General features: G+C 36.1%; 1 protein-coding gene across 4 annotated transcripts in view; it reads left to right on the top strand.

Moving 5' to 3' along the window:
* Positions 1-27,239, top strand: part of FRYL (FRY like transcription coactivator) — a 103,651-nt gene that overhangs the window by 16,721 nt on the left and 59,691 nt on the right. For 3 of the 4 annotated variants that reach the window (XM_029999084.2, XM_041118277.1, XM_041118250.1), the window contains exons 7-24: positions 75-243; positions 1,315-1,407; positions 4,475-4,573; positions 6,123-6,224; positions 12,325-12,428; positions 13,067-13,175; positions 14,167-14,253; positions 14,926-15,097; positions 15,714-15,846; positions 16,113-16,220; positions 17,490-17,727; positions 18,370-18,555; positions 18,646-18,732; positions 19,529-19,797; positions 20,226-20,421; positions 21,361-21,485; positions 24,296-24,353; positions 25,920-26,011. In XM_029999084.2, coding sequence (XP_029854944.1) covers positions 75-243; positions 1,315-1,407; positions 4,475-4,573; positions 6,123-6,224; positions 12,325-12,428; positions 13,067-13,175; positions 14,167-14,253; positions 14,926-15,097; positions 15,714-15,846; positions 16,113-16,220; positions 17,490-17,727; positions 18,370-18,555; positions 18,646-18,732; positions 19,529-19,797; positions 20,226-20,421; positions 21,361-21,485; positions 24,296-24,353; positions 25,920-26,011 — 2,427 coding nt within the window. Of the gene's footprint in view, positions 1-74; positions 244-1,314; positions 1,408-4,474; positions 4,574-6,122; positions 6,225-9,022; positions 9,068-12,324; positions 12,429-13,066; positions 13,176-14,166; positions 14,254-14,925; positions 15,098-15,713; positions 15,847-16,112; positions 16,221-17,489; positions 17,728-18,369; positions 18,556-18,645; positions 18,733-19,528; positions 19,798-20,225; positions 20,422-21,360; positions 21,486-24,295; positions 24,354-25,919; positions 26,012-27,239 lie in introns of all 4 variants that reach the window. The other variant, XM_029998272.2, reaches the window with a different exon arrangement.

Below are 27,239 nucleotides of genomic sequence, written 5' to 3'. Positions count from 1 at the left end.
TTGGTTCAAAATTATAGACAACATATAAAAGTAACTAAGAATGCAAATAATTGCCATCTATATTGCTTGTTCAGGTTTCAAGCTGTTAGGAAGAAGTTTGTCACTGAATTAAAGGAACTGCGACAAAAAGAGCAGAGTCCTCATGTAGTACAAAGTATCATCAGTTTGATTATGGGAATGAAGTTTTTTCGAGTAAAGATGTATCCCGTGGAGGATTTTGAAGCATCGTTTCAGTTCATGCAGGTAAATGAATATTACAGAAAACTGAAATAAGTGTAATTTTGATTAAGTCATGAAGCTACAATGATGCTTGCTGTGATCAGTCGCTCATTCTACTTGTGTGTTGTCCTTCATCCTTTTCTGTTTAGTTCGTAAGTTCTCAGAGGTTCATAAGTTCTCAAATGAATCATTTGTTTCTCTGCAGTTCGTGAGTACCTAGCATAATGAGAACTCATTCTCAATTGTCTCAGTAATGTGGCAAACCTGTAATATATGAATTTATTCGACTAAATGAAAATGGGTAGCAATCAAATAATTTTCTTTCTTTATGAAAGCAGTAGGTTAAAGAAAAAAGTTACTTGATATACCTTTTTTTAATAGCTGAGATGCCAAGAAACACTTTTGTTTAAAACACACTACAGTTAATTTTCAGACTTAAAAATCTCTTTGTTTGCTGCTCTTGATTGTGGATTAAAAATTGTCCTAATGAATAACTTGCCCATTCCACATTAACTGAAGTTACTGCAACTTAGTCATAAATTTCACTAGAGCTATTTAACAGCCATTGACATTGATCTCAAGCCTGAAAAAAATGACACATACACAAGTGCTTTAGATTGTATCCAGAGTGGTAAGTTTGGTGTGCAAACGTGTATGGAGTATTTATTCCTCTGTAAAATTTTCTTTGCATCAAGGTCATCTTGAAAATGAAAATGAGTATATAAAGAAATTATTTTTTAATCATTCAACAGAGATAAGTGTTTATTTTTTTAAAACTTCAGAATAATCTGAGGAAAAATGTGCGTATTTATATTCTTTTATATTCTGAGTACTCTTTATATTCTGAGTAGAAAGTAAATAGGTATCTGGTATTACAAATGTTCTTTCAATTTCTTTTTAATTGCTAGAAAAACAGGATTTAGAGTTTCTAATGTTTTGCAAAGTTGATATTGTCAAGGAATATAAGAATAATTTAAACACATTGCATGATTTAAATTCAAACTGACATTTAGTGTGATGCTGCTAGTGGTTTTTATGGCATAGTGACATTTGTCATCTTTTTTCTAAACATTTTTCTAATGCTTCCTTACTAAGGAATGTGCTCAATACTTCCTGGAAGTAAAAGATAAAGATATAAAACATGCACTTGCTGGTTTGTTTGTGGAAATTCTTATCCCTGTGGCTGCTGTAAGTATTTTTTTTTTTTTTTCCCCCTGCTATTCTGATCACTTTCAATTAGGCTATCATTGTTAAAATTGCTTCCATTAATCATCACAATATTAAATTTTTACAGATTCAAAAAGACTATTAAGTAAATTACAAGCACCTACATAATCTTTTAAAGGGAAATGTGTCAGTGTGATTTCTGTATTAGCTAGTTCCCAGTCTTTTTTCAGAACTTTTTAAAACTGTCTATTTTCTAGGCCCTTTTATCACCAGAGCACTGTGTAATCTTATATTTGCTCTAAAAATTTGAAATTTCCTTGGTCTAATACTTGTTCACTCAAGGGTCCCACTGACTCTTCTTTATTAGCCAAAACCGGTTAAGTTCTTTCTAGAATAAACTGAGATATGTAACGTTTTTACAGTCTGATAGGGAGAGTGTGAACTCCTATGCAGGAAGGAAGAATGTAGGTTTTGGCTAATTAAAAAAAAATTGTTCGTAGAGGTAAGTGTCCACTAGATGTAATCCTTCCAGTGGAAGAGCAGTCAATCATCTCCCATATATGTCTTAAATCTCAAGCCAGAAATCTTACTCAGCAGCCATGAACAAGAAAAAAACCTCTATGTCATCACAGTGTTGCATGTACAGTGCCTATAATGCTGCTTGTGAGAATGCTTTCAGTCAGGACAGGTTCTCCCCCTTCATCGCAGGCTGCTTTGCTCAGTTGTGTAAAGCTTAGTCAACAAGTCAACGGGAAGTTACGGCAGCTCAGTATACCTCAAGCTGACCATTTACCACAAGCTCAGAAAGTTACATTGTAGTAGATGGATACTTGCTGTGATTGTTGTCTGAAATGATAGTTGTATTAGCAAATGCTAGGCCACAGTGTGTTCGGCGTGCTGTCCTGAAAAATGGCAGGTCGTGGCTCCATGTTACGACTGATTATAGGGGCGTATCTTGCTATATCTGGAGAACTGGGAGGTGTAGATCCCGTTTCGTAGAATGGCATCTACAAAGACTAGCAGGCCAGGTGGGGATCCCATCTAAGCAAGCTCGTAGAAAAAAAAAAGATAAATCTCTCTGAACTCTGCATTCTCTTTCAAACGATCTGCCTAGCCCTGAGCCATGGGGAAATGCTTCTCTCCCTTCAGTGGTCTCAACCTTGGGTGTTTGGGTTTTTTTAAATTAGAAGGGAGACAATCTTTCTTTTTAAGGCATGACCACAAAGAGGTGGTGTTAGTAGTAGCTGTTTATTGACTGAATTCTTGATCTTACCTGGCCATACTTACACTCTTTTAGAGAAGAATTTCTTGTCCTGTTAAAAAGTGAACACATTTGTCATTTTGAACTCCATAGTTGGTTGGCAGTTGGAGTGGGCAGTGCATAGTGAAAGTACTTAGCATTTAGGTAAACACGAATATTAGTTTGCAAAATCGTAATTTAAATAAAGTGAAAACTGCACATACAGTAACGAGACAGAAACAGCATTTGGGAATTGGGACTATCCAGTGGTAACCGTGGAGGCACGCACACCGGCTGTGCAGAGCACGTGTGTTGTTTTGTGGATCGCTTCCTACAAGCATAGCCTGAATCAGCACTTTAAATGGTTGGTGAGAGAGGCTTGATATTTCCTTCTGACTCATTGACTCTTTAATCGTTCCATACAAATGGAGCTTCTTAAATAGAAGCGGAGAGCCCCATCCCAGATTGAGATGCAGTTGAGAGGGTTAGTCATTCTCTTGGAAGATGTGAGATGCAAGTTTGAATCTTTTTGAAGCAGACGAAGGAATGAATCTAGATTTTTCTGTAACTTGGATACAGAAGATTGCTTAAGTGAGGAAGGTGTTGGGTTTTGGCATTGTGACCTCTTTACTGTCATTCTCCTGCTTAGCCATTCAGGCATTTTAAAAAATGTGGCCTGATTTGGACCCTGCAGGTATGAGGACTGACAGCATATTTTACAGTGGGGAAGTTAAGGCTGATCTGTAAGCCCAAGGTTATATCCCAAAGCAACAGTGTGGTGCTGGCAACAAATAATTTCTCATGTGGAGCTAGTGGGGTACTGATCAATTTATAGCTTAAGAATAGCAAAAGATAAATAATTTGAGGGTATGTAGGAAGTGATTTAAAACACAGCTACTTTCTCAGTTCTTTCTTTTTGGATTTGTACACAGATTACAGAGGTATTATATACCATTTTTTATGCTTCCCCATCATGAATGTTTTCAGAGTGTTCTTAGCAAGGTGGACATGACATATCTTCTAATAACTCTGAATAATAAAAACTAACAAAAAATTACCTTATAGGGGAGTTACGAGTATAGAGGATCTCTTCCAGAAAAGCCAACCCCCTCTCCAACACCCCACCCGCCAATTTGATAAATAAAGCAGAAACAGTATTAAACACTAGGTTGAGAATAATGTTTAAATGGATCATCACAGGTATTCAGAGAAAAGCCTAAGAGACTTGCAGAGTTTTTTATAAAGGTAGCTGCCTGGTTTGTGGAAGGAAGGCTGTTCTGTGTGCAAGGACAGAGTGGGTAAAAAAGGTGTAGGGCTCCGTGTATCTGTTTCATTAATTCTGAAAGCTGGACAAAGACAATTTACATGGTTAGTTGGCTGGTAATCCTGTGTATCATTTCCTAAGTTTTCAGTTTTCAGAACTGGAGAACGTAAAAGAAAAGGGGAACATTGAAGAGGGCAACAGTGAAAAAGTTATGGGTATTATTTTTTGAAATATATGGAATTATGCTTATGAAGAGTTTCAGTGTAGGTTTTATTTGTTAGTTGATGGCAGATACTTTTTCTTCAAGTACAGAATACAGGCCATGTTCTTAAAATAGTGGTTTTTTTAATGGATTTTTGGGTTTGCTTTGTTGTGGGTTTGTTGGGTTGTTTTTAACTGTATGGTTGTAGTGTATGATATGATTTCTTTTACTTCTGTTTATATTTCAGATAAGTACCCTTAAATACTAACCTAATGTGAGATTTAACTTTTGAATGTTCTTGAATTCATGGACATCTTAATGTATATTTAAATTGCCTTCTGTATAAACTTAAACCCATTTATGTGTGTATTTTTTTTAATAGGCTGTTAAAAATGAAGTGAATGTGCCATGTTTGAAAAATTTTGTGGAGATGCTTTATCAGACTACCTTTGAATTGAGTTCAAGAAAGAAGCATTCGCTGGTATTTTAAAGAAATATTTCAACTTCTCCATTTTGCTCATCTTAGACTTTTATGCTAGAACATTATATGAGGAAAAGCTAACAGCTGTATTAATTTAAATCTTAACTCCTCAGTTCAAGTATAATTAAATTCACAGTGTATGGGCATTTGCTCTAATTCTGATTTGTTTCTTTGTGCAAGATACATGCTCTGTTATCTCACTTGTGAGGTTGTCTTGAAATCAATGCTTGTTTTTGTTTATTTTAGTGGGTTTTAGCACAGAGTTATTTAACCTAACGTCTCTTCTAAAAAGAACTTGCATTCAGGGAGCCTGTGTATTTAAATTATGTTTAATTAAAAGATAGAAGTGTCAGACAAGACTTTTCCAGCAAAATAGCAGCCTGTTAATAGCCCTGCTTTGCTTGTTTTCTCCTCTCCTCATATACTTTGTTTTTCTTTTTCCAGTATTTTTTTATTATCTCTTTCAGATATAAATATCTGTGGGTTTCTTTTCCCCTAAGACTGCATCTTAGTTTTTCCCCTAAAACTGCATCTTAGCAAGGATTTAAGTCGCTTACTAATGCAGAATTTGGTAACTCCTGATGACCGTGGCAGCCATGTTTCAAGTTGATTCACTTCACTTTGCTGGAAATGTAGAGCTAGATTTTGGATCACAGTTGGCATATTCAGTAAATGCAAGTGAATTTAAAATTATGTTTTTCAGTAAATGCAAGTGAATTTAAAATTATGTATTCTCACTTTCATGTTAGAGATGAGCTTTACTTTCTGGTATTCTGAGCATATAAAGCATATGTCATTGTACATGGTTAAACTCCTTATGCAAGAATAACATAAAGTAGTTGATGTTAGTATTCACAATGTGATTTTATTTATGGAGTCAGAAACATGGTTACATCAAGATTACAGTTTGCCTATTCATCCTCATTCTTTAGTTTTGCTCCATAACAAGATAATCTGCAGTCAGATAATGACCATTATGTGTTCTGTTAAAGTATGTAGTGTTTAAACAAATCTTATGTTACTAAAGCAAAGCAACGTCATGCTAGTCTGCATATTCACAGGCTTCATTAAATTGTGCTTCATTCCTTACTAAAAGTAGACCTTAAGTAGAAGTAACGTATCTGACAACCTAAAGTCTGCCTTGGTTTTTACTGAGTTGATGATGTTTTTCCTGAATATTCTTCTTAAAGGCAGTTCCCTCTCCCAGCATGTAGGACCCCTTGAATTGGATAATGTGGTTGCAGGGAAAGAGCAAATATTGTATGAAGGGTGAGATCTGCTCTCAGTCTTTGTTTGAGATCAGACCTTGCTAGGAGATGAGCTTCGCTGTGGTCCCACTGCCCCAGTCTTACACCATGACCTCTTACAGCACATAGGTTATACCCAGGACACTACGCCTGGCATGCGTGTCCTAGTGCAGGGGAAAAGGCTGCCGTGCAATGCTAAAACTGTGAGACAAGAACCGACTGTGTGTCTCATTCTCAGTGTACAAAACTTGGGAGGTCTGCAAAGAGCAATTTGATCAATTCTTTTTCCCCCCTACTCATAGGCTTTGTATCCATTGATCACCTGCCTGTTGTGTGTCAGTCAGAAACAGTTTTTTTTAAATAACTGGCACGTTTTCCTGCAGAACTGTTTGTCACATCTAAAGGTAAGAATCCTTTTTGATTCAGGAACTGTTGCAAATCAATAGCGTTTATTCTGATATGTTCTCGGCATTCTCATGCCACATAAGCAATGAATATTTGGCTGTTTAAAAGGACACTGTGAATTTTGGGGTTTTTTTTAATTAAATGCCTTAAGTCTCCATTAGTATTAAACTTAGTAGTAAGTATTTGTGATGCTATGTAATGCTGGAAATGGATGTGGCTCTCTTGGGGGCTATCGGTTTTATTGAGTAAAATCTGCAGGAGGAGTATCTGCTAATAAACGCTATTTATGCCAGAGAAGGTACAAACTGTGATTCTTCATGTGCAAATTATATGTGAGAAAATAAGTAGAATGTATAGTAAGTGCAAAATTTCTTTCTCTTCTTCACTTTTTGAAGGAATAGAAAATGAATTGGGAGTCCAGAAAAGAGATAATATCTACAGCCTGTGATATATATTTTCCAAATAAAAATTACAGTGTCCCTTTAAATCATGGCTTCACTTGATAGCATTGTAAACATGAGTTGGTTCATAAAGAGATCGAGATACTTAGAAATTAGGGATTTGTATTAGTGACTTTCCTGTAGCATTAATTGTTGTACATGTTCTTTCCTTAATTTCGATTAACATAGTTCATGATTTTGCCTAGTGTATTGATTTAGATAATTTTAATAAATTCTTTGATCCACCTTCACAATATTCATTCTGGTTAAGTATGAGTGACAATTCCGAAGCTTATTAGTAAAATACGTAAACCAGCATGAAATCAAAAGGAAACAGGTTTAGCTGCTTGGATTGGTTTTTAAGGGTCATTTTGTTTTCATGACATCTTTCACACTTTTCTGTTGCTTGTTGGGTTTTTGTATATTTTTCATCTAACATTGCAGTTCTTTTGCAATATTTGCCTTGATTTTTGTTTTGTTGTTTGTTTTGCTTATGGAGGCTGCTTTTGCTTTTGTTTTTAAAGCTTTAAAAAAATTCTTACAGTCTAGGAGTTGCGTTTTTCTGGCATAATGTCCATTGCTGATAATGGATGTATTAAAACTATAAATGCCAGTGAGTTTAACTGGTAGTTGCTGAGCATGCATTTTATATTTTACTTAGTTCTGTTAACCACTAACAGCTTAACATGTTTACTGTAAGGCTCTATTCAGCAGAAATCCTACATATGAATTTCTGCAATTCAGAATTTGCAGTTTTATGATGCTGTGCCATCAGTGAGATATTTAGGATATTTTATGGTTTGGTTTAATTTGACCCACTGAATACTATTGGTTTTTTGGATGCCTACCTTATTCAGAAACTTTGTTGAGTTTAATCTTGAGAAATACACCCTCACTGTCCTAATGTGTCTTATGAATTACTGTGTTCCTTTGTTTCTGAAGCTAATTAAATGCATGCACTCTGTAATAAGAATCTCATTAATTTATAAATTTGAGTTCACAGCAGTTTAGTCTTAGATTTCCCCTTCCCCATTTTATTTCCTGATTTCCTAATGACTAAAGTTATTTTATTTGCAGTTACCTAAATACGTAAAATGCAATAAGGATTCCACATCCATTGTCTCCAGTGTCTTTGTTATTTAATAAAGTAATTTTGAGAGTTACTGGAAGATACTTTAGAGTACTGAAAAGGTTTATCCACCCCTACTGTATTAGTTGAAATTAACAAACTAATGTTTGAAAGAACGACAACACTGAGACTGTGTCGCAGGGATATTCTATGAAAAGTACAGGCCCATTAGCAAGTTGACAAGAGGTAATGTAGGTCATGGATTTATGGTGCTCACTTTATTCCCTGGTGACTGCCCAGTGCAAATTCTTACCTAGCAATGAACACTGTGTGGTCACACTTTGGTGACAGAAATAAGTAATTTCCCATTTGCCATGGTGTGAAAGCTCACATCTTCGCAGTTGCCCCATAGTACCTGATGCATAGTATATTCATACCTTGCCTTACCCTGTGGTATTTCTGTGCTGCGTTCTACTTGATAATGTTCCTGAGAGCGATCTGAATCCTAATCCAGTACTAGCAATATTTATTGCCCCTGTAAACTCTTTGTACTGGTTTCAGTGCACACGACCTTTAGTTATCCTCAAAGCAGGCTTATTGTATGGGGAAAACATCCTAGCCTTGCTGAAAGGAGGAAGCTTAGGGGACTGGACTGATGCAAATAGCAGATAAGTGAGTTGTAAGTGTCAGTTTAGACCAGGAGTGTACCAACGGGTGTTTCTTGGTATACGTATAGCTGGCCTTGTCCCACAAAGCTGTTGGGATGCTGTTTCAGCATTGAGCCCAGCAGGGCATTTCTTTACACACTGTAGTGTAACCAAAATTCTGAATTTATTCAGCAGGCAATAACACTGGGTCAGTATTGTGAAACGGTTTGCTTACTTTTTGACTACTATTTAGATAGACTAATTCAAGCAGGTTTGTCAGAAAGCAGATAGATTCTTGGATGAAGCTGAGTTGTTGTGGTGTCCTTACCACCTCTTCTGGGGAGAGGAAGGAACATTTAAGCAAGCTGCTGAAATGAGAGAGAAAAGTGTCTATCATTCTGTACCACTGTTGGGTGGAAAAGAATAATTTTTTTTTCACAGTTTAATCTTAGTGTCTGTTACCACAAAACCTTGAAAGTTGGAGGAACGTTTTCTGCCGCTGTAGCAAAACCTGTATTTCTACTGAATAGAGTCCTTACTAGACAGCTATCTGTTGGTTTTGTGCTTTTTTTCATCTAACATGCATGTGCCTTCCATTCTCATGTTTGTTATGTTTTGCTGTCTCACATTGCTTTATTTAGATGCCATCTAACAACAGTATCAGAAAACAAATAGAAACACTGCAGGTGAGTTAATATGTTGTTATAACTCAGTGAAACATTGCTTTGTCTCATGTAAATACTTTGTTTGGGTTTTTTATGTTAATTGTTGTGTTTTGTGCTTTCTTTTTTGTAAAATTGCTGTTAGTACTGTTCAGAAGCAACAGGACTAAGAATAGCTAATGTTTCAAAGATCTCTTTTTCTTGCCAGGGAGTAGAGGAAAAAGATCAGAAAATTATCTAATACCAGTTTTTCCTTGGGGGTGAAAATGTGGCTTTATGAGATTGAGTATCAATATCATAGCTGGTTTCCCTGAACAGCAGTGCATGTTTCCACTGGAAGTAAACTACCTATTCAGATGTATGGTTTTTTCTGTTAATTCATTTCAAAAAGTGTCTTGCATGCGAGCAAACTTTGAAAACGTTTTCACAATAAAAAAATGTGAAACTGATTTACTGTAACAACTTGCAGTGCACTAACTTGAAAGACTTTTACACTGTTGGTTTTGCAGGTTTTAAAAAGTAGAAATTGTTTTAGTTCAGAACAGAAGAAAAGTTTAACATCAGTATTAAAAAGTACTTTCTTCAGTAAGTGACTACATTTGACTAACATGGAAAAAATGCTGTTTTGTTTCTTGCCTTCATTGAGATATGTTTCATTGACTCATCTTAATGTGTCATGTAAGACCACTGTGGATTTGCTCTTACTTTTTTGGTTTTGTAACAGAGATACAGTTCTTGACAGCTTATTCCATAGTCTGCTGATAGAATTTATGTTAAAAGTTTTAGGATTTTAAACAAAACTATGTTTGGGGGAAAAAAAAAACCCAACCAGATAGAGTGCTTTAAAATCTGACAGGCATCAGCTAAAAGACTGATATTCAGCCAGGCTGGTGAATTACATAGCCATATATACTGTATTCTAGTCAGAGTAATCTCAAAGAGAAAAGGAAATACTGACATATTAACACCAAGTATACAAGAAATGTGCCATAAATTGGACCCCCAAAGCCATTTTCTTCTAGCATATTTGTTTAGTTCTGAGTTATAGGAAGAGATAATGAAAATTTTCAATGCTTAAGAAATTAAAAGTGCTGCTGTATTTATTTTGTAACCCTTTTTAAAAGGTGAATGCCTCCTTATACTTTTTTTTTTTTTAAACAAAAAAGCAAACTTCGTCATAACTAATCAGGAGTAGCTATATTGGTCCTATACAGATGGAATGTTGTTAACACGTAAAATTTCTGCTACCTGTACCATTTTTTTAATTAGATATCTGAAAGCCAATAGTAATTTTTTTGTTTTCTTCTGGACCTGTAAATTAAGCTCCCCTTTGAAATATCAGAAATAAGAAAATTGAAGCATTACTCAGTTCTAGACACTGCATTTCAGATAGGCTTTGATAACGCGTGTACCAATGAATTCACTAGCCTACTTTGTACATCAAGAACCGTTGGCCTATAGATTAAATGAGGAATAATACCATGGGTTTTTGCTGTTTAAGTATTAAAATCAAAGCTATCACAGTCTCACCCTCTCATACAATTATGAGTGTTTGCTTCTTCCTCACAGTAGCACTGCTGGTAAATTAACTGGACAGTGGGACAGTTACTGTCTGAATACTAACCAGGGACAGGTGTAACTTCTTACTAGTTAGATTTTGTCCGGATCACCTTCCTGAATTTACCCACTGCCTAGTTGCAGGTGTGCTAATTCAGAGGCGATGGCAGGAGCACACTGATGAGTGTGAAGGGAGAGTAGAACAGCATTATCACTGATGTAGACTGGGTTAAGTTATTCCCTCTAATTTCTGATAAACAGTCATGTATGTTATTTGTCTGTGAAGTACCACTTTTGCCTCTGGTGATTTTGTGATAGGCTTTTAGCCTTTTTTAAAGTAAGCTGCTGCCAAAACCAGTTGTCCTGACCCACCCATGTTAAAGCTATCCAAATTACTCTCCTTTGTATAGTCTATGGCACAGGCATGGCCATGAAATTATTTGGATCAGTTTACTGGTGTGAGTTGGACTTTCTTACTGCTAGAGTCAATGCAAAGGGAGCAGTGAGATTGGACAGGAAGGAACCTAGGATGAGACCATCTCTTTTTGAACATTATGGTCTTAGATCCACTTACACCCTTTGTGAAATTGCGGTCCGCTTGTCCTGGGAGGACAAAGTAGTCTGCTATTCTGACTTACTGGCTTGTGGTAGAGGCCACAGAATGTGAAATGGCTTAGGTTCAAGCATCATATAGATATGTCTTGAAGCAGAAAGACTTCACTGAACACGGGGAAGGTGTGTTTTGGGGGTTCTTTTGTTGGTTTTGTTTGGGGGGGGGGGGGGGGGGAGGGTGTTGTTTGGTTTTTTTTAACTGAGAGAATGCCTAGAAGGATGACAACTGGGAGTCATTTATTCTGTTCATAAACTCATACTTATGGCCAATTCCAAGAATCTCGCTCGACACTTCAAGATTATAAATACACCAAGAATCCCTAGTTGGAAAAGGGTTGCTGGAGTTGGTACAAAGGATGATAGTTACGTACTGTTTTACACAGTTTAAGAGCTAGGAGGAGCAAAGCAGCTTTAAGAAAAAAAAAAAAATTGTTTTTCATACAGAGCATAATTTAAACTGAAATATGCCACAAGATTTTATATTAATTCAAGAAAAAGCTAGTTTAATTGTTACAATAAAAATCCACTGGAAGTGAGTAAACACTAACACAGCCCACAGGAAATGGCTAAGCTGGGTGAAGCCTGGAGTGCACACCCAGAGAAGCATCTTTGTGTGCCTGCCCTGTTTTGCATTCTTTTCTTCTGCACCTGCTACTGTCTGCTGTTATAAACTGAATGATGGACTTAGTCTTCGTGCCTGATCCAAAGCAGCTACTCCAATATTTTAGACAAACTATAAGTTAGTTTGCTTTAGAGTAGGTATTAGTTACAGTGGCTTTCTGAGAAAAGATCTTGGAAGCAATACACCCTTGGTGTTCATCTCAAGAGGAATATCTGCTTTTTAGTTACTCCTCTGCTCTCAGAGTGAATATAATATAACTCAGAATGTAAAATAATCTGGAATTACTAGTTAAATATTCAGGTAGTACTGAAAATATGCAATGCAGGGTTGTTTTTATGAAAACATATTAAAACTTGTAGTCAGTATTAAACACATCAGTTTTCATTGTTAAAAAAAATTGAAAATATTCTCAAAAGTCAAAAGGGTAATAATAGAATTTTTCTGAGTGTCTCACAGGCAACAGTAACTGGATTTTTCATTTATTTTACAGAATAAAGATCCCAAAATGTCTCGAGTTGCACTGGAATCTTTGTATAGGTTATTGTGGGTTTATGTTATTAGAATAAAATGTGAAAGCAACACTGTAACTCAAAGGTAAGTTCATTATACAAAGGATTTTGAACTATTGATTGCTGGGGGTTTTTCTCCCCCCCTAGTGATATCAGAAGAGATCTTGAAGCCAGCTCAGGAATGGTCTAGTCAGGTAAACAGGGGAACAAAGACTTCATCTTAATAGAGGAGACCAAAAGAACTTGATTACTTTGAGAAGGAGAAGGAATAGAGTCTATGATTGTCTTTGCGGGGATATGCAGGGATAGAAGAGGGCGGAGAGATAAGAAGCAGGATATTTAAGTTAAAAGGCACTAATGGTACCAGAACAAGTAGGGTATGAAGTAGCTATCACTAAGTATGGGCTGGAAATGAAAAGGTTTTCTTTATAAATTAGCATCATGATAATTTGGAATAGCCATTCAGATTTTGCCCCTCCTCCTGACTATTACTAACTAGTTTCAAGCAAGATCTTATTCACTTTTTAAATGAACCCATGATGCTGTTGCCTCTGGCAGTAGAAGGCTGTACTCTCTGTAGGTGGTCCTACCTGTCATATGCTTCTGTACTATTTAGTAGTAACCCCCCACACTCTTCCAGATTTGAGCTGTATCATCTATGCTATTATAAAAAGTTCTTTTTTGAAGTTTTTTTTATTTCTCTCTGTTTCTAAATTCTTGTAGCCGTCTCATGAGCATCGTATCAGCACTTTTTCCAAAAGGATCACGTAGTGTGGTCCCACGAGACACACCTCTGAATATATTTGTGAAGATTATTCAGTTCATTGCTCAGGTAAGAATACATCTAGGTAGAGCTATAAGAATAAGATGAACATTATTTCCAAGAAGTGTAAATTTAAGGTTAGTTTTTTAAATATTTGCACTGAATTCATGGTCTTATATCTTGAGTAGAATTTGCCCAAATATATATAGCAAATGAAATGACTCGTTCTGTTTCTACTAGTCGCAAAATTATTTTACCTAAACTTCAATAACTGTTGTGTATGAACATTGTGATGATTATTATTTACATTTGTATTGCATTGTTGTGGGGGTTTGTGTATATATATATGAAAAAATACACTAATATAATTAGTATATTCCATTATAATATTTTTGTAAGGGGCAAAACATTCAAACAGTAATATCCACTTATATTTAGCCTGGAGAGTAGCCTCTGTAGACAGAAAAAATATGCAATGCATGCAGTGTGTGTAGTTAGCATTGCATTATGATTTATATTATTTTAGGTGCTTCTGTTGTCCTAATATCAAAATGCAGGATATGATCTCACAAGATAAACTCTCATTCATCTATAATCTTATAGATTAGAGACATGTTTTCCTGTCTTACAGATAGCTTGTCTGTGCTTCAGCTTCCAAAATTATTTGCTTCTGGTCATACAGGGATGAGGCAGGACACACAGCCCTTCACTGATATATATTTGTTTCCTAGGGCTCCTCTTTTTATCACTAATTTTCATTTATCTAAAACGGTTCAGCTCATTTGTTGAAATGTGTTTGACCCGAGCAGAACTATCTGGGAATTTTTTCAAGAGAAATGTTTCAACCATATCAGGGGATAAGCTGCGTTGAATCGTACTATATTTGAAAAAGAACATTAAGTCATAAGAACAAACAGGAAAAAATGAATATTTTTTTTTAACTTTTTAAATTTTTTTAAACTTTTAAGACATGATACCCAGCACCTATGCAAAGCCAAGAAATTAAACTATGCATATAACCAGAAAAGAGATGATCATATCAATCTATTTTCCTTTATAGGAACGTTTGGATTTCGCAATGAAAGAAATAATATTTGATCTTCTTAGTGTTGGAAAATCACCTAAAACCTTCACTATTAATCCAGAGGTAAAAAAAGCTCATTACTTGCATGCAGTGAGAACAGGGCATTGGGGGATTTTCTGGGGGAAAGTGGTTAACTATTCTTGAGCCAGGATGAAAGCAGATTAATGAATATCTGAAGGGGTGTTCTGCTAAAACTAAAGAAGTAATTGTAGTCATTCATGCACAATTGCTGTTTTATTTCCACTGAGTAAGCTAGCAGCGTACTACAGTTCAGACTAATTTCAACAATAATTTCAGTAAGTATGTGTGAATTTTTGTTATAGTATAACTGTAAAGCCTTTTTTCAGGGAAGTTGTACCTAGCTTTTAAGGTTCAAGACCCAGTCTAACAGATGAGATGTTTAAGCAATGTCTGTCTTCAGTATGTCATTCTCGACATTCATATTAAGTCCTTTAGTGCTCTGTACTATAAAATATTTGGTATATTAGCCTGTGCCAAGTCAGTTAACTGGAATAAGAGTTGTGGGAAGGCACTGAAGGCTTAAACTTGATTCTTGTTACTTTCATTACCTTAATATGTAACATTAAAATAATGCCTGTCCTACTGGAACCATGCCGCTGTCTGTTTAAAAGAGAGGAAAAATGCAATTTGTGTTTTGCATCATCTCTGTTACTTTAATGTTACAATTTCTTCTGTTTTCTCTTTCCTTTTTCTTCTCTTTTTTTGCTATTGAAGAGGATGAATATCGGCCTCAGAGTCTTCCTTGTCATAGCAGATAGCTTGCAGCAGAAGGATGGTGAACCACCAATGCCAACAACAGGAGTTGTTCTTCCCTCAGGAAATACTCTGCGTGTGAAGAAAATTTTTCTTAATAAAACGCTGACAGATGAGGAAGCAAAAGTTATAGGTATGTTGTATTCTTTTGTAAGTTGGCAGTGCGTTTTAACAGAATTGCTTTGATTCTTTATAGACAGGGCTGCTAGACAATATTGACCTTCTGGTGTCTGAGACCAAATCCATGGCTTTTTTTTGAAGTGTTTGCGCTGCCAAATTAGCACAAAGAAGCCTGAGTGCAGTTAGTGTGGTAAATAGCATGGCAATTTTTGTTCTCTTGACGTTACTCTAGAATGACCCAAATGTCCCACAGCTGAAGTGGAGTAAGACAATTTTGACCCCTGTGCTCTATTGGTCTTCTGTGGATGAGATAGGCATCTCTAAAGGACTGTTTCAACATGTCCAAAACTTAAACAAGAACTAAAATGCTCGGAATTGAGAAAACAGAGAAGCAACTAATGGTTTCTTCCCTGTTTATGTTCTTTCTGAAGGAAACTTGTACTTTTGTGTAATACCTCCCAGTACTCATTTAACATGCATTTCTTTTGACACTTAAAGTGTGTTTCATGTCATCTTTGGTACAAGAAGAAATCTGTCCTAAGCTGAATCAGTGGCAAATATTTTAATAAAAATGTGAAAATTAAATGAGAACAACTGAAAGAGGTGATTGGAACTCTTTGGCTTTTCAGGAATGTCCATCTACTACCCTCAAGTCAGAAAAGCACTAGATAGCATTCTTAGGCATTTGGACAAAGAAGTTGGAAGGCCCATGTGCATGACTAGTGTGCAGATGTCCAATAAAGAACCTGAAGACATGATTACGTATGTACTGAATTACAATATTTTTACTGTCATACTATTTATGTCACAGTTATGTCATACTATTTTTATGTTGTAATGTTGCAGATGCCATCATTAATGTATTACAATTGTTGGCTTCTTACTTGACTATTAAATGAATGCTAATTTCATTAATTAATGACTAAAGTTTTTGATAGCTCCTTAGTTTTGACATGAAATTGAAAATATTTGTGGTGTACTGAAGGAGATTTTCCTGTTGTTTTCTTGGTTATAAACTGTTTTTGTAGGGGTGAGAGAAAACCTAAGATAGATTTGTTCAGAACTTGTATTGCTGCTATCCCAAGACTGATTCCAGATGGCATGAGCAGGACTGACCTCATTGAATTGCTTGCAAGGTAAGGGAGATGAAATTCTGCTCTTGGTGGATGTTCCTTTTTAAATCTGTGTGTATAAGAGTTTGTCAGTGCACTACGTAGTGTGAGTCCACTGCATACAGAATCGATTCTTCCTATTCCTGCCTACCTTCTGCAGCTGGTCAAGTGTTACTGGCCAGAATAGCAGGAGGTAAATTTATCCTGAAGATCTTGCACTTATTTTTAGAGAGAATTTTCTTGAAAAGTAGGAATTTATTTCTGTTGCTTTGTTTTTTGAACTTGTTCTTATCTTTTTGTTACTACTATCATACTTTTTTCCCCTTTTATCTTTTCTTTCTTTTTTTTTTCCTTCCTATTGCTAATACTGTAAATTATCATAAAGTCATTCTTGTTTGACATTACCAAAATGTGAGACAGGCATTTATGGGAAACTTTTTTTTTCCTTGTTCTCTTCTAATTCTTCTTCCTTTTTCCAGTTTTTTGATCCAATACTACCCATATTTATCCATCCCTATGGGTAAACTGAGCATTCAGTGAGAATATGTAGTTGTGGTATATGCAGACAGTTTTTACATATTACTGGAGTGATAAACCTTCCTCCTTCTAATTTTTTTATTTTCAATACAAGAATGGTGTTGGTGCAGAAATATAGTACAGCTTTTAGCTTTGAAATTCATTTGCATATAATGTGTTGAGTTACATATATTAAAAAGTTAGTAATAATGTGAGAGAATAAGATTTTTCTAACACTTTTTCTTCAGTGTCAAAAATCACATAAAAGACATGAAGTATTAAGTAATAATACAGTACTGGGCAAGTTTCATCTACCATGGTGGGCTGAGACATATTTTTAAGTATATACGCAAAGGGGTTTTTTGCAAATTTTTTCTCATATCCAAAGTAAAGCTGCTTTATCCGCAATAATAATCTGTTCTTTTCAATTTTTATTTGAAGAAAATAACCTGTACATCACAGGGTGCCTACCTACTGAGCTCTAAGGTGGTTGCTCAGATGCTTGCAAGGATGTGCCTATATGAAAGACTTGACCATGTCTTTTGAAAATTATTTGTTTATACTAAGTTTTGTGAAGTCTTGCATTATTTTGCTATAGTATTAGCACCTTCTGATAGTAGCCAGTTTCAGATGTATTCAGTGTGGAAAATGCATCTGTGTGGAAGTATTCCACATTATACAGTAAAGAAAGAAGAGTTAACACCAAACTTTAATTTATGAAGGCTGGTTAAGAGTATGCCAATCTGGGGTGATGATACCGCTATTTTTTCTAAACAGGCTGACAATTCATATGGATGAAGAACTTCGTGCCTTGGCTTTCAATACTCTCCAAGCATTAATGCTTGATTTTCCAGATTGGCGGGAAGATGTTCTTTCAGGATTTGTATATTTTATTGTGCGTGAAGTGACTGACATCCACCCAACGCTTCTTGACAATGCAGTAAAAATGTTAGTGCAGCTCATAAATCAGTGGAAACAAGCAGCCCAAATGCACAATAAAAACCAAGATTCTCAGGTATTTCTAAATAAGGTCCTTTGATGTTAACACGTGGTTTGAATGTACATGCAGTTCTATTAGTAGCTTTTATTGTTTTTGTTAAGTAATAAAAATTCAGCTTACTCTATTACAGTGCTTGAAGATTTTTAGACCTATTATTTTAAATCAGTATTTTTGCCAAAAAATTACTTTAATATTACTAAGTATTACTGAAACACTAATTCATGGCCACATCTTTGCTCACTTCAAAAGTCATCATCTGTAACTGGAAATAAATTAAGTAGGAATGGTAAAACAGTAAAACTAAAAAGAAACATCATTTTTACTAGCAAACAGAAAGGGTTCAAATAATTTAATTTTTTACAGTTCTATATGTAAGAGTATTACCTATTTATTTTTAATTTTGCCCTCACTGCATCATTCGAATGAGAAAGTGAAATAAGAAAGACTTTCTTGTGATATTTGTTTGGACGGAATTCAGAGAGATACCAAAAAAACCAAAGTAGCTGATATTATGCCATTCTCATAATGCAAAATTTGACTAGTAGCCAAAGATCTAAATACCTTATGATCTCTTCTGCCATTGCTAATAATGGAACTATAGCTTGATTGTGTTTACTTTTTTCTTAATTTTCTTAAATTCTGTGATCTTTTTCTTAGCGTGGTGTATCCAATGGGGCTGCCCATACCCTTCCTCTGGAGAGGACTCTTTATTCCAGTGTATTTCACGTGGTGGAAGGCTTTGCTTTGGTCATCCTTTGCAGCACAAGGCCTGCCACCAGGAGATTAGCTGTCAGTGTTCTCAGAGAAATAAGGGCCTTGTTCACACTTCTAGAAATTTCTAAGGTAAGAGTTGATGACCCATTCTTGTGACTGCTTAATGAAACTGCTTTTATCTTGGCTTTCTTTGAGCTTTTTGTGTTTTGTCTTTTGTAGAGTGATGATGAGTTGGCTATAGATGTAATGGACAGACAAAGTGCTACTATCCTGGAGAGTTTCATACATCTCACTGGGGCTGACCAGGTAGGAGACTTTTTATGTTAAGTTGGATGTAAGATGAGGTAATTCTGCAAAACTGTCCCAAATAAATTGTATATAAGTTTAATGATAGTGTCACTATGATTATGCAAACTTTATCAGCAATTTATCACCTTAAAAACCCAACCAACCAAACAAAAGAAAATCCTCAAAAAACTTGAGGAGTGTTGCGAGGCTGACACTGCCATTGTATGCTTCTGATCAACAGTGTGTCATTATGTCCACCATATACACACAGCCAGCTATTATCTATATCTGTTTTTTCTTATCTTGCTCATAGATTAGAATTTCTTGGAAGCAAAGACCACTGCCTTTTTCTGCAGCAGTACAGTGTCTTAACAGTCAATGTGTCCTTTATCCATGATGAAAGCTATAATAACTATCAGTGAATAACAATTGAATTCCATATTTATATATTTATCATTAACTCTTAAGTATCCAGGAAAAGCTTTTCTGATTTTAGGTTTAGCAAGCAAGTTGGAATTCAGTAGTAAGGCTTTTGAGTCCAGAATCTTTTGGAAGAACTAAGTCATCATGAGTGAAAAGGCCTTTTTCTAGAAATTACTATTTCTAATATCCAGTTCCTTCCCAAACAGCATGTTTATATAACTGTCCACATTAGGAACTTGTGTAAAAAAACCCATAAATTAAGTAATGTGTTTTATCTATTCCAAACGTGGTTTTGACACTGATACTTTATTAGATATTTAACACTGAAGAGATTGTTACTTAATATACATGGTTATTAAATATTGCTTTTTTCTCTTTCTTATGCACACAGACTACTTTATTGTACTGTCCCAGTTCAATAGATTTACAAACTCTGGCTGACTGGAATTCTTCCCCAATCAGCCACCAGTTTGATGTGGTCAGTCCATCACATATATGGATATTTGCACATGTGACTCAAGGCCAAGATCCATGGATTATAAGCCTCTCAAGTTTTATGAAACAGGAAAATCTTCCAAAACACTGCCCAACAGCTGTAAGCTATGCTTGGACATTTGCTTACACCAGACTCCAACTGCTGTCTCCACAAGTGGATATCAAGTAAGTTAATTACTAATGTAAATACAATATATTATATTGAGTATTCTTTCAAGATTTATCATCATTGTAATGTCATTATGTTTCAGTGAGGTGACATATGGACTGACAATGTTTTCTGTGGATTTAATTCAGCTTTATGTAACAATAAATTAAAGCAGTTCTATCTGGAAAAAAAGTTTTCTGCTCTAAAAATTAATTAATTCATGCCTTCGGCCATATCATAGTTAAAACAGATTTGACTGTAAAAGCATACGTTATTCATGTACAGGTCTATTCTGAACAATTTCTTCAGCTTACCATGTTAACAATTTTGGAAGCAATGGCATGTACATATTTGAAAATATAAATTCAGTAGAAAAACAAAGTGAAACCTGGTAAGCTTCATTTACTACACTGAGGTTTTGGTTTTTTCATTTTATTTTTAATAGCAGCCCTATCAATGCAAAGAAAGTGAATACTACTACAAGCAGTGACTCCTATATTGGGCTCTGGAGAAACTACCTGATTCTTTGCTGCAGTGCAGCATCTTCTTCAAACTCCTCCACCTCCACAGGCTCTGTGAGATGTTCCCCTCCTGAGACGCTGGCGTCTACTCCTGACAGTGGTTATAGCATTGATTCAAGAGTAGGTTCTTCTACTGCTTACTGTAAATAAGTCTACATGTTATTGAAAGTACAAACACCTGAGGCTTATAATAACTATCATGATTTTCAGAAACTGGTGTAATTTGTCTGAAAACATGTTTTAGTACACATTTGTCATTTATTTAGGATAGTGTTTCAGTTCGCTTCTCCCAATCCATGCTGTAGAGGCTTTTCTGCTTATGTTTTGTAACCCAATCTCAAAGTCTTACCTAGCGTTAATGAGGAAATGTTTTGTTTACCTTGGTGGGGGGGGAGTGTTGGTTTGGTTTGGGTTTTTTGGGTTGTTTTTTTTTGTTTTGCTGTCAGTAGACTTCTGCAATTCTGAGCAAATAGCCGCTCACTTCAGTAACTGAAGCAGTGACCTATTTAGGCATGATGTATCTTGTTATATTTTTCCCAACTACGGTTTTCTGTCTGCCTTGTTCTTCTCCTTTTTGGCTTCCTGTAGAAGGTACAGTAGAGGTGAAGATAACTCATGGACTATACAGCAGATTTTGGGGAGAAGTAGCCTATTCCACTTGTTTGTTACCAAGATCCTTTCCCTAAATCTGAGGAACTGTAGACTGAAAGCTTTATTCACTCTGAGAGCCGCAATGGAGTCTAAGGAGTTGGACACCAGAAGTCTGCTTCCCCTCCCTAAGGAGGGCGGATAAACATGCAAAGTGTCTGTTTATCGTGTTGAGGCATTCATTGTCATCTGACAGTGAAAATTCAATTATACAAGGAATGGAGAAGTAATTAATACTAGTTTACTATTTCAGAAAGTTTTTCCATGTCAAAGATCAAAAATTTCATTTTTAGCATTTTAAGTCACTGATCAGTGTGAGAAGACTGTAAAATTACAGCAGATGTTTTAAAGTCACACCACCTGATTGTTTGGTAACTACTTCATTCTGTTTTGTTCTGGTTTTCTTCTTAGATCATTGGCATTCCATCCCCTTCCTCCCTGTTTAAGCACATAGTTCCAATGATGCGCTCTGAGAGCATGGAAATTACAGAATCCCTTGTGCTGGGACTTGGCAGGACCAACCCGGGAGCTTTTAGGTAACTGTTGTCTTTCATCTGTTTTTATGTTAATTGATTACAAAGCTGGGGAATCAGAGCTCAGAAAAAAAGGTTGCTTTCTTTTTTTTTAAGAATTTTAAAAAAGCTGTGAAAACTGATTACAGTTATCTTTATCAAACCACTAAATGTTAGAAAAGCTTTTTTGAGGTTGAAATAATTTTATGTAGAGGTCATGTCTGCATAAAGAAAAACAAGTTAGTTGAAACAATAGACAGTTCCCTTTTATTGATATTAAAGGCAGCTCTTATATGAAATAACAGACTGTGTGGACTATTAACATTTGAAATGTTAATTATAATCATGTTTGTAAGAGTTACCAAACTCTCCTTATTGGTATTGCCAACAAACGTGTTTCTGAGCTCTGTGTGTGTAGTTTAATGATAACTGTATTCTAAAAAGAGATTTTTGGATCAAGCTGAAAAAAATACCAGTTAGAACTGTTTTCTGACTAGTGCTGAAGCTTCTGAAATTTGTGGTGCATCCCTCTCACCGCTTCTCTTTTTTTTTCCTGTAACTTCATAACTAATACACCTTTGTCATACATTGTACTGATGACAAGTCCATGTGGATTAATTTGGGCACCCGTAACTGTGATCTACTGTAGCAGAATTAAATCTGTGCCAAGCCACTTGTTCTGTCAACTTAATATCATACATCATGTTCAACATATTTGGATTCAGCTCATAATCCAGAATTTCTGGTTACCCTATTGTGACAAGTCCTCATATAAATGTTGAGTTCAAAACAGTCTACCCAGCCATTCTGGTATTCCTACCTAAACTGAAATTCACTTTTCTTCAGATCCTAATGTACTGTATTGTCGATATGTATTACAAATCCACTGATGTGAAAAGGAAGCTCTATGCCAGGAAGCCATGAGATTTAAAATGCATCTCTATGCAACTGTCCTCAACTGACAGCTCTGTCTTTATGGAGGATGGATGAAGAGGGAGAACATCTGAGGGGGAGAAAACTTCCTGGGAAGGCCAGTGCTCAGCATCAGATGTTCTCTGGCAGCAGGCAGCCTCTTATAATGGGGAGTTATGAAGTTGTATCATGCTATCGCAACCAACTCAGCTTCTGCAGAAGAAACCAGGGATCGCTAACACTCTAGGTTTTGAATGACATGCTGCTTTCCTCCAATCACTTGTGTCCCACATTATGGTAGATGAGGAGCCAAAGACGTATTTTAAACTGTAATGCCAAGTCCTTAGTTACAGTATTCCATTTTAATCCTTTGATAATCTTCTAATTTTATATTATATCTTACTTTGCTCTCCTGCCGGGAGTAAAGCAAGATTTTGTCCCATGACTCTGAAGATATACTGAACAGTTTAAATCATAATTGTGCTCTACAAGTCTAGAAAATGCTTTCAGAGAGGATTTCACCAGAAATCCTTGTTTTCTAAATTAGAAACAATTCATTCGGCAAACTTAAAAAAAAAAAAAAATCTGATTCTCATCAGTCTTCTGATTTCTTTATTCTGAATTTTGTTTTGTTTCTGATGACCAGCTTTTTTCCTCTGTCCAGTGTGCGTACTCACACCGGATGCTACCTGTAGCCCACCCCTCACCATTGCAGCTCTGCACTGATTTGTTGTTTTGGTTTTGGTTTTTTTAAGCACTGTTCCTCCCCACTTGGTATGTTTTACTCGGGAACTTTTTTCATTATGGATTATATGTATATGCAGTCCACTTAAACTTGCTAGAATATTCTTTTTCTCTTTTGTTTTCTGTTACTCATCACATGAACTTGTCTAGGTGTCTCTTGCTCTCCATGGGAAGCTGACCCTTTATTATGTTTTAGCACAAAAAAAGCTTCTTCCAGATTCTTGTCTGTGTTTTCTATGTTTAAAGGAAAGTGTAAAACAATCCCTAACCATGCTTAAGTGTCTTGTAACTGAGCGCACTGCAAAAGTTTGTGTAGCTTTCTGGACTGTTTCTCTGAAGAAGAACCTTTGAATGATGTAGCAGAGGAGTCAGTCATTTACCATGAAAACTTGGAAGTGGTTTATGCTTTTGTATGTCTGAATTACAATAGCACCAGAAGTAGAAAAATGTGTCACACTCCAACAGATCTAAAGTGCAGGTGGTCGTTACTATGTTAACAAATATTAAAGTAAACCTGGTATGTTTCTACCTTAGTTTTTTGTCTGTGTCAATCCATACTACTGATCTCCTTCCCCTTTCCCTGCCCCCTTTTTGGAGTCATAAGAGAATCTTAGTTTCGCAGGAGGAACTGAGTAGTAATAAAGTCTGTGGAGCTTCAGAATAACTAGGGAATGTTCATGACAGCGTCAAAGCATGTTGCTTTTCCGTTTTCATAGAGCTAGTCTGATTTCTGTCAGCGTAGTGTTATTGGCCTTAAAGAAATGATCTTTATTAACAACTAAATGCATCATGAGAAATGAAAGAGCATTGTGTGATAAGCTGCCAACATCTTTTTTTCCCCTAGTAGTCTCTATTTGCACCATAAGGCTTTGATAAATTCTGAATATGAAAATAAATGAAAATCATCTGTGATAGAAATATGCCATAATAATTGGTGAATGCAGATTTAGTGGTAGTTGTTGAGACATCTGTTTGGTAGTGTGTCTTTAAATTAGGGAATTATCTTTCTGGGAAACATCTCTTAAATGCTGGTTTACTTCAGAAAGCTGCAGGTGCAGAAGGAAAACCTGAGGATGTTTTAACTTACATTGTAACACTAGTTGCTGTGAAACACCTTTCAATTGAGATGTTAATTTAATGGTTGTTTTTATCCTTTTAATTCTTTTATTTTAATTCAGGGAACTAATAGAAGAATTACATCCTATAATTAAGGAAGCACTTGAAAGAAGGCCAGAGGTAATTAGATATTTTCCACTCTATTCAGTACACAGTTTTAACTATCTTCTCACAAATGGTAGTAAAGAAATGTTAGTTATGTTCTTCAATTCTGCACCTAAAAACTGTCAGTATACCAGATAAAAAGGTGAGATGTTACTTTTTTAAATGATTGTGAGGTGTTTACATTAGAAGAGCTTTGTGTTTGTTTTGAGCTCTGTATTATTGCTGTATCAAAGAGGTTTTGTTTAAAATAATGAAAAAATTACTGTAACCTTTTCCACATTCTTTTATTTCCTTTTACTTAAGCATAGTTTTACACAGCTGTTACTTCATGTCATCAGTAACATGCCCACAATTAGTAGTACCTAAGACATAGAATTGAGTTTTACACTCTACCAACTTTGTTGTGTTTTGGGGTTTTTTTTAAATGAAAAAGGATGTAAGCTCACCTGACTGCTCTGACTAAAAATTTTCTAATGGAGAGCATGTTTTACAGGAAGGTTTAGAAGCCTCAGTAGGTTTTCATAGAAATAATAAACTCTGCAAACACAAACTCAGAGATGATTACTCAGTATTTTTTGTGGTAACCGTCATGTTCTTATTTGTAATAAATTTGTAATTAAATACAGATGATGGAAAGGAACATCACTGCTGTTTCAAAATGTTACTGGGCTATAGTGTGTTTTGTCAGTCTTGCATGCAAATCATAGAATCGTTAGGGTTGGAAGGGACCTTTAAAGGTCATCTAGTCCAACCCCCCTGCAATGGGCAGGGACATCTTCAACTAGATCAGGTTGGTCAGAGCTCCATCCAACCTGACCTTGAATGTTTCCAGGGATGGGGCATCTACCACTTCTCTGGGCAACCTGTTCCAGTGTTTCACCACCCTCACCATAAAAAACTTCTTCCTTACATCTAGTCTAATCTACCCTCTTGTAATTTAAAACCATTATCTCTTGTCCTATCGCAACAGGCCATGCTAAAAAGTTTGTCCTCATCTTTCTTGTAGGCCCCCTTCAGGTATGGGAAGGCAGCTATAAGGTCTTCCCCAGAGCCTTCTCTTCTCCAGGCTGAACAACCCCAACTCTCTCAGCCTGTCTTCATAGGAGAGGTGTTCCATCCCCCTGATCGTTTTTGTGGCCCTCCTCTGGACCTGCTCCAATAGGTCCATGTCTGTCTTGTACTGAGGACCCCAGAGCTGGATGCAGTACTCCAGGTGGGGTCTCACCTCCCTCGAAATATGTAGAATCACCTCCTCAAAATATGTAGAAAGATTGGCATTTGTACTTCATTGTTTTATATGTTGCACTTTGCAACAGGAGACTGATAAAAAACATTATTTTGATAATACGTGTAATAGCAAACCTAGTATATCTCGGAGTTGCAACAGGGAAAAATTTTGTTCATTGTCTGGTTTATCAAAATTGCTAGCAATTCTGGTAACTCCTCATCTTAAAAGGTTGGTACCCCTGATAATTGATGCCAGTTGTAGTGCAGATATAATAATGCTTTTATATGCCATGCTGGTTTTATACTTAGTTTTTCCTCTGCTTCATTTAATGTTGTGTTTCCTCTGTTGAATAGAACATGAAACGGCGCAGGCGTCGAGATATTTTACGAGTACAACTAGTACGAATATTTGAACTGTTGGCAGATGCTGGTGTCATTAGTCACAGGTAGGGGCAGCATTGATGATAAGATGTTGTTTATGCTTCTGAATTAAGTCATTAGTATTCTTAGGACCCAGTATAACAAGCATGCAAAATTATTCAGTGGGTTTTAGTACACCACTAAATAAATAGTCATGGTTTTATAAAACTTGGAATTTTGCTGGCCTTCTAATCCCTCCCACCCCCATGCTCTTTGTCACTGTGGTCTGTGTTTTATTTAAAATGCTATTCCCCCTATTCCCCAGGACATTGCTTTGAACAGGCAGTGTGTCATGTTCCTTCTTGTCTGTGTGTGCTCAAACATCGCACCAGTTACGCAAATCAGAAAACGCAAGTTGCAACTCTTCTGTAATCAGTCTGGAATTCTTCCTCACCTGGATTCCTGGTGCTAGTCAGCATGTCCTGTGCAGAGAAGGCTACTGCTCATTAATATTGGACCTTTTTCTTTCAGAGGGAGGCAGAATGTTAACTAGGTTGGGTTTTTTCCTCAGTTTACCCTACTTGTATAGGGACACTTTGAAAGAAGACTTAAAATTCTGGCATATGTTTTACAAGTCTCTTAGAAATTTTTTTTCTATGCAGGTGGAATTGTATAAGAGGAAGTAGGCTAGGAGATGGTTAGGCTAGCTCCTCCCATTCTGTTAGACAGTGATACTTAAACATTTATTTGTCAACCTTCGCAATATAATCAGTGTGAAGTTCTCAGTCTCTAAGCAAGCTACTACAGTGTATTTCAGAATGTTGCCTCAGAAGCATTGCTAAAATGCCTTTCCTCCTTTTGGCATGCTTTTTCAGAGTACAGCCTTTAAAATCGTACTCTCCCTTCTTATCTTTCAAGGTACTTACTGGTGTTTAATTAGCGTATGTAAAATATCTCCTAACCACAGTCTGCACCCTGGAACTTTGTCAGCTTTTCTCTCTGAGGCCAGTCTGACTCTGTGGTGGAAGCTAGCAAGCAATTAAGGGCTACCATAAACCTCCTCATCTTGCTTTTGGTGTGCAAGGCATGCTTTTTGGTTGTCTTCAGTACAAATGTGGAAACATGGTGGAGGGAGCTGAGAGGAAAGGAATTGCCATTCTAACAATTGTTTTTCAAAGGAGGGCAGGTTTGAATCACATGTAGTCTTTAATCTCCTTATTTAGTTTAATACAGACATCTGGTCAGATGCTAAAGCAATGAAGATGGGAAATGAACATATAAAATGAATAAATTGCTTTCATCTGCTAATAGTCA

Source organism: Aquila chrysaetos, chromosome 1, assembly GCF_900496995.4.
Source record: "Aquila chrysaetos chrysaetos chromosome 1, bAquChr1.4, whole genome shotgun sequence".
Classification (NCBI taxonomy): Eukaryota; Metazoa; Chordata; class Aves; order Accipitriformes; family Accipitridae; genus Aquila; species Aquila chrysaetos.
The sequence above is the reverse complement of the archived record's forward strand: the minus strand, read 5'-3'. Positions and strand labels throughout refer to the sequence as shown.